At 34.6% G+C, this 6,760-nt stretch overlaps 1 protein-coding gene and 1 pseudogene across 1 annotated transcript; both read left to right on the plus strand.

Annotated features, from left to right (window-relative positions):
• Positions 1 to 265: 265 nt before the first annotated feature.
• On the plus strand, positions 266 to 1,718 carry LOC107857867 (annotated as a pseudogene).
• Positions 1,719 to 2,961: 1,243 nt separating this feature from the next.
• Positions 2,962 to 4,057, plus strand: LOC107860997. The gene is made up of 2 exons (XM_047402230.1): positions 2,962 to 3,340; positions 3,585 to 4,057. Exons 1-2 carry the CDS (start codon positions 3,148 to 3,150, stop codon positions 3,893 to 3,895), a joined length of 504 nt encoding a protein of 167 aa, XP_047258186.1. The 5' UTR covers positions 2,962 to 3,147; the 3' UTR covers positions 3,896 to 4,057.
• Positions 4,058 to 6,760: the final 2,703 nt, after the last annotated feature.

Here is a 6,760-nt window from a genome sequence, read left to right on the forward strand (position 1 = left end):
TGTGTAATCTTTTTCTATAATTTTCATGTTTGCTATTTGGTGTATTGAACGTCGAGGAAAGTTGTTTTACTTATCTGGTGTACTTAACGTCAAGGAATTTGGTCAAAGAGGAAGCAAACCACTAGTGGGAATATTGGACATCAACGTGAAGCATGCATAGGATATTATGACAACAAAAATATAGAGTATTTCCAGTGACATTGATAGGCATCAACTTGCTTGAATTGAGTTGTAGTTGTAAATATACAATAATTGCAATACAAATATGATAAATGCAGGTTAATGTACTATTAGTATAATAGATACAAGAAGTGACATTGATAGACCTAAACTTGCTTGAAATTGAGGTATAGTTGTAGTAACTAACTAAAAGCACGTTAAACAAACCACACTCAACCATACAACGGATGCCAATTCAAATATATAGAGGATGACATATTTATTTATTTTGGTCATTGTAAAACATAAGTGGCCAAATCCTCCTCTGTCCTCCTTTTGTCCAAGAAAAGCCAACAGCATACTCTCATAATCTCCTCTTGTATCTTTGGCAGTGGCTCAACCCAAAGGAAGGTTATCTCTCTTCTGGTACTCATTAGTGATTATCTTTAGATCGACCTTAGCTCTTGTTGCAATAACTCTGGTCAGATGATCTTCTTTTGTCCCTCTCTAGTTAATTGCATCACGAAGAACCTCCACAAAATAGTTCTCGAGCTTTAGAGTGATTTTGACTGCTTTAGCTAAGCGTAAGTTCACCTCATCTCCTCCATATTGGTAGGAGCTCACAAGAGGTACCAAAAGCTGAAAGAAGTTGGAAACTTTAGTGATCAATCCACAAATTTAATTCACTATCACTATTCATCCAAGCAAGCACATAGTTTCATGAATATTAGACGCCTTACATTGCAAAGTCATATCCCCTGATGCATAGACTAAGATATTTTTGTCTTGACAACATGTTACAATGACGAACTATAGAATAAAAAAAATTATACATTGTCAGTTATCTGTCCTTTTCAATTTCCAAAAAATATAGAATACAAAGGTATTGTTGGTTGTGTCCTCTGCTTGGTTGGCTCAGTTAGTATCGTCTTACATGCTCCTTTGGAAAGGAAAATTGAATCCTTCATGGAGGTTTGGCACCTAGCAACCGAACCAGTATTGATTGTATACGCGTGTGTAGTCATTGTTTTAGTACTTGTCCTTATTTTATGGTATGTGCCTAAATTCGGGTAGAGGTATATGGTAATTTACATTAGAATTTGTTCTCTCACGGGGTCTCTCACGGTCATGGGTGTGAAAGCAGTCGGAATCGCTCTTAACCTCTCATTTAAAGAAAGGAATCAATTCAAATATTTCAAGACATGGTTATTTACTATGTTTGTTATCGTCTTTTGCCTTTTGCAATTGAACTATTTGAACAAGGTACTTGATATATTTAACACTAATGTGGTTTAACTAGTTTACTATGTCATTTTTACAACACTAACCATTCTTGCCAGCATGATAATGTTTAAGGACTGGGACCATCAGACAGTAACACGGATAATAACAAAACTATGTGGCTTTACAACTATCCTTTCTAGTACTTTTCTCCTTAACAAAAAAAGGATGCGGGAAATAATCCATCAACAAATGCCATTCTCCTTCCAAAAAACAGCAAGGTCATAAAAAGTAGTAAGCCGACGAACGAGAACCTGAAAGAAATTTTTGAGGTTTGAAGAGATTTCACAAGGGTTGTGAAATTGTTGAGGTTTGAAGAGATTTCACAAGGGTTGTGTGGAAGATAGGAGCATTACTTGTTGAAGAAAACAATAGAATTGTACTTGAAGCTGGCCAAAAAAGGCAATGTTTTTTGATAGTTTATTGGGGTTGCTTCTTCCTTTATGTTATTTTGACTTCATCAAATCATTTAAACTTTGGATCTCAGAGTGGCAAGTAATCTTTAAAAAATCCACATTCATCTCCTTCAGAACTCTCTCTCACTTCATCATCATCTTGTCGTCCTCATCATCCCAATATAGAAGAAGACTCCCTATTGTCAACAATATCACAAGATATAATTCCTTTAGTCTTAAATGATTCTTCAAAATTCACTAAAAATCTATGTTGCTCGGACGCTACAAAAATGTAAATGACTGCGTTCAGATTATCCAAAAGTAGCATAAAAATATCAACAGTTGCATACCAAATTCTCCAAAATAAATATATATTTGGAGAATCCAATACGTAGTGTAAAAATGTCAATGGGTGCGCATTGGATTCTCCAAAAGCAGTGTATTTTTGGAAAATTCAACACAAGTGTGGCATCAAATGTCATGAGTATGTGCAATTTAACTAAAAACAACAATTACAATCAAAAGTATAAAGTGGGGTACCTCCAGCATTAGACCTCCTAATACCTAACTCCTCTTCCATGTATAGAGTAAACCCATCTACCTTTTTCTTCCTTGATCGATACGGTGGATTTAATAAAGCTCCATCTTTCGGAATCCTACCGAATTTATTTCAACTTTTTCGGCTTTGTAATGGCTTCTCCGCTTGATTATTCTTGTTTACTGAGTTCTTCCTCTTTCTAGCTATAATTTCATCGATTTCATTGCCAAGATTTTTGGATTCAGAGAAAACATGAAAATCAAGCCAAAAGAAGGAGATTTATTAGGATTTTTGTTCTAATTTTCTTACCAAAATTAAGTTTTACTTTTTCTCAGAAAGAAAAATAAAAGTAATATCATAATTAAACATAAATTTTTATAGTTGACAAACCACTTTAGGAAAGGTTTTGGAACATCTATAAATAGAAGACATCTTCTCATACCATAACACAATAGCATTCACATTGTAGTCATTAAAGAGTTTTGTTTAGGGGGGAGATTTCTCCAAGAGGTTTAATTTTTTTATGTAGGCCGATTGACCAAAACATGTAATAATTTAATATTTTTTAGTATTATTTTCTTTGTCCTCTGATTTATTGTCTATAGATTTGCAAACTTTAAGCATCCGAATGACGTCCTCTTGATTTTTAACCCAATACTAACAATCCTAAAACATGTTTCCAACTGGAGTGTCTCATATGTCCCGTTTAAAGCTAAGAGAGTTACAAATAATAAAGTATCAGACATTGAGTGTGTCACATACTCATACCTGATAATGCAGTATTTTTTAGTCATTCAACTTCAAAGCAATAATCTCTTTTTTTTGGTCTACAAAACAATAACAATTAAAACAAGCAAGACTTTCAACAATATAGGAAAGAGAAATAGCAGAAGCAACTACACTGAACCCCCTTCATCATTTTCTTCTCACAATCACAATGTTCTCATTGAATGGTACCACTTTTACGGTAATTATATTTCATGTCTCTTTCTTAAATCTCTCTTAACCATATGCAATATAAGACTGTGTACAAAACACTCTTGCGGTGCCGTGCATGGTGGAAGCTTTGGTGCACCGGGGTGGCCTTTATTGAATTCTTGATCATGTTGTTGGGAACATGAATTTATTTTATTCTTCCATTTTCCGACCACATTTATGAAGAAAATGAGGAACATCCAGATTAGTCTTGAAAATGTTTTTGTTGTTTGCAGAACAATTCGTTAGGTGGGATTTCAAAATGTTTGACTTAGTCAAAGAAAATGGTGTCAGTTCCTATGGTGGTCGTGAGCTCAAATGGAAGAGGTGCAGATGGGATGTAAGTGTTTTAATGGAGAATAATTTGAAGGAAATAAAGGAAAGTGTTGCAGTAATAGACAAAGATTCTAAATCTACGGTCACTGGTGGAGTTGGGGATGTGTACGGCGAGGAAAGTGCCTCTGAAGATCAAGCCATTACCCCTTGGACCTTCTCTGTTGCTAGGTTCAAAAATTGTTTTTTTTTTTTTGTTTCCAATTTGTGTTGATTTTCTGAATTAAGTATTACAATCTGTTAAAGAATGTTTTTTCTTTTTGTCCTGGTTGGTTCTTGTTTGTTTTATTTTTTAAAAACTATTGACACATGATGATAGTACTTTTTTGTAAAAAAATATTTTTGTGTATATATGGTAGATGTTAAACCCCTCTTTGGCTTCTTCTCGTATTTACTTTTCAGATCTTGAAATCGTGAAAATCTTGGCTCCGCCACTTGCGGGGTGGGGGCTGGGAGAAGTCGAATTGTATCCTTCCAGTTAAGCTCATCTGTAAATGTTGTAATAGAATGGAATGCTTGTTCATCTCCTAAACTTTTTGATGTTCAAAAAGATAGACATCATTGGTGAACCTGAGAAGTGTTCTTCATTTGTATGAATTATGAGAATGATTCTCTTCTTTGGTGAGCAGCGGATACTCATTGTTGCGTGATCCACACTGCAACAAAGGGCTCGCTGTCAGTGAGAAAGAGAGGGATTCCCACTATTTAAGTGGTCTTCTTCCGCCTGTGGTTGTCGATCAGGAGCTTCAGGTCATCCATGTTACTTCTTGCATATCCTTAATTATAACTCTCCCCATCTTCCTCTTCCTGACCAAACAGAAGGTCTCTGTGCTTAACTGCAAACTTGTGTCACTTCTTCTGTCAGGTTAAGAAAGTGATAAACATTCTGCGTCAGTATGATGTACCACTGCAAAGGTACATGGCCATGATGGATCTTCAAGTAGTAGCACAAATGATTTTAATATCTTTGTGTGATGCTCGTGATTAGTTGCTGCTCTCTGTTAATATATATTACGTTGAGCATTAACCAAATAGATCTTGCTTGGATCAAGTCTTCTACATCTTTATGCCCATTTTTATTAGCATCATAATACGAAAAATTCCTGTCATATGTATCCTGGTGTAGGAGAGAAATAAGTGGCTATTCTACAAGCTTCTTATGGAAAACGTAGAAGAGCTGCTCCCGGTAGTTATACTCCAACAGTAGGCGAAGCATGCCAGAAGTATGGTAGCATGTTCAAATGTCCTCAAGGTTTTTTTATCAGCTTGAAAGAAAAGCATGTGTTTGGAATTCAACAGATAATTCTCAAATTTAGTGGCCCGTGGGTTTCCTTATTACATTTAGATCTGAAATGTGATAGCCATTTGAAGAGGCAAAATTCTTGAGGTTTTAAAGAATTGGCGTGAGAAGAAAATTCAAGTTATTGTTGTAACTGATGGTGAACGAATATTGGGCCTTTGCGATCTAGGTTGCCAGGTATGTTTTGTATGAACTTGGGTGTGTGTCAGATCCTTCAAAAATAGTGTATTTTTGAAGGATCCGATACGGGTGCGGCAACATTTCTGGAGAGTTCGAGCAACTTAGCTTGTGAATGCTTGCCAGTAACCATTGATGTGGGTACAAACAGAGATGTGTAAATGGAATCACTGAACATGAGGAAGAAATAATTGAGGATATGCATCCTACCTTACAGGTTAACGCTCAGAAACATAACATCTCCACAAACAAAACTGATTCTAGCTTCGACTCCCAAGAAGTGGAAGGAAAGTAGAATGCCAGTAGTCTTGAGAGTCAAATTGATGCTGCGAATCAAGCTCAATTAGCAAGATTATATTGTTGATTTTAAAGGCGGTGTTGTAAATTACAATGCCAACAGCAATGATGTTAGCAAATATACCTGGCACAAGAGGTGGATTAGTGTCTAAGTTAATGGTGCTCATGACTCGTGATCTACTAAAGGCAACATGGGATGTCTCTAAAGCCAACAAATCTATTTATATTTCTCTCTTTTTTGGGCATCTTTTTGTTTCCTTGCATTTTTTCTTTCATTTGTGCATTTAATTGGCCATTAACTTCTGAATATTTAAATTCTATATCATCAATTACAAATTGATTACGTTAATCACTATAACTATCACAGTATCAATAATAAGGCTTAGTAATCTATAAATTAGTAACAGAAATCATGAAGCAAATTATTGGCATAACAAAATCTTTTTTGGTTTACTTTGCCTCTTCATTATATTCATCATATCAAATAAAAACACACACTGTCAAGAAGAAGAATCGAAGGGTGAAATGAGAAAAATGTGATGTCCAAATTGAACGAGGTGCATAAGAAGAGAGCAACATTAATTTCAGAGAGCAATAAAACATGACAACACTCAATCATTGATGTACAAAGTTTTTTCTTCTGTTTCAATTTTCTTAGAAGTTATTATAATAATCACTTGGCAATTTACTTTTGTATTGTCTTGCTAATAGAAAAAAAAAAAGAGATGGTTCTTATAATTTCTATGTTTTGGTGGTTATATGTTATGTATCATGTAATTTTATGTATATCTAGGATTAAAGATAGAGTACAACATCATATTTTATGTATTCTGACAAAGTTGGATTTGAAGAGAGCAGAATGTACGCATATTGTATCTTTACATTAGAGATGAGGTAAATAGGTTATTTCCGGATCCCTTGCTCAAGAAAAAAATATATTTTAATGTCTTTTCGATCTTAAAAAATTTTACGTTCCATTACTTTTAGTGTTCAAGTAATATTAAAGATTTTTCATAAACTTAATAAATATTTTATGATCACGCGAAGCGCGATCAAGTTACCTAGTTTAAATATAACGGATAATAATCGCACTCGGGATTTATTGTGTATTTGAATCATTAGAGCTACTAATCATCAACATGCTCATATATGTGACATTATTGTCGTTGTGATCAAAGACACAGTATTAAATATATCCGTCGAAAGATAAAAATTAGTCAGAGATCACTACAAAAAACTGTTAAGCTATGGTGGTTTATTTATAGGGGTCATAAGAAATCCTCACTACACATTCAATTTGTGGCA

This window comes from Capsicum annuum, unplaced genomic scaffold (genome assembly GCF_002878395.1).
Source record: "Capsicum annuum cultivar UCD-10X-F1 unplaced genomic scaffold, UCD10Xv1.1 ctg1714, whole genome shotgun sequence".
Taxonomy (NCBI): domain Eukaryota; kingdom Viridiplantae; phylum Streptophyta; class Magnoliopsida; order Solanales; family Solanaceae; genus Capsicum; species Capsicum annuum.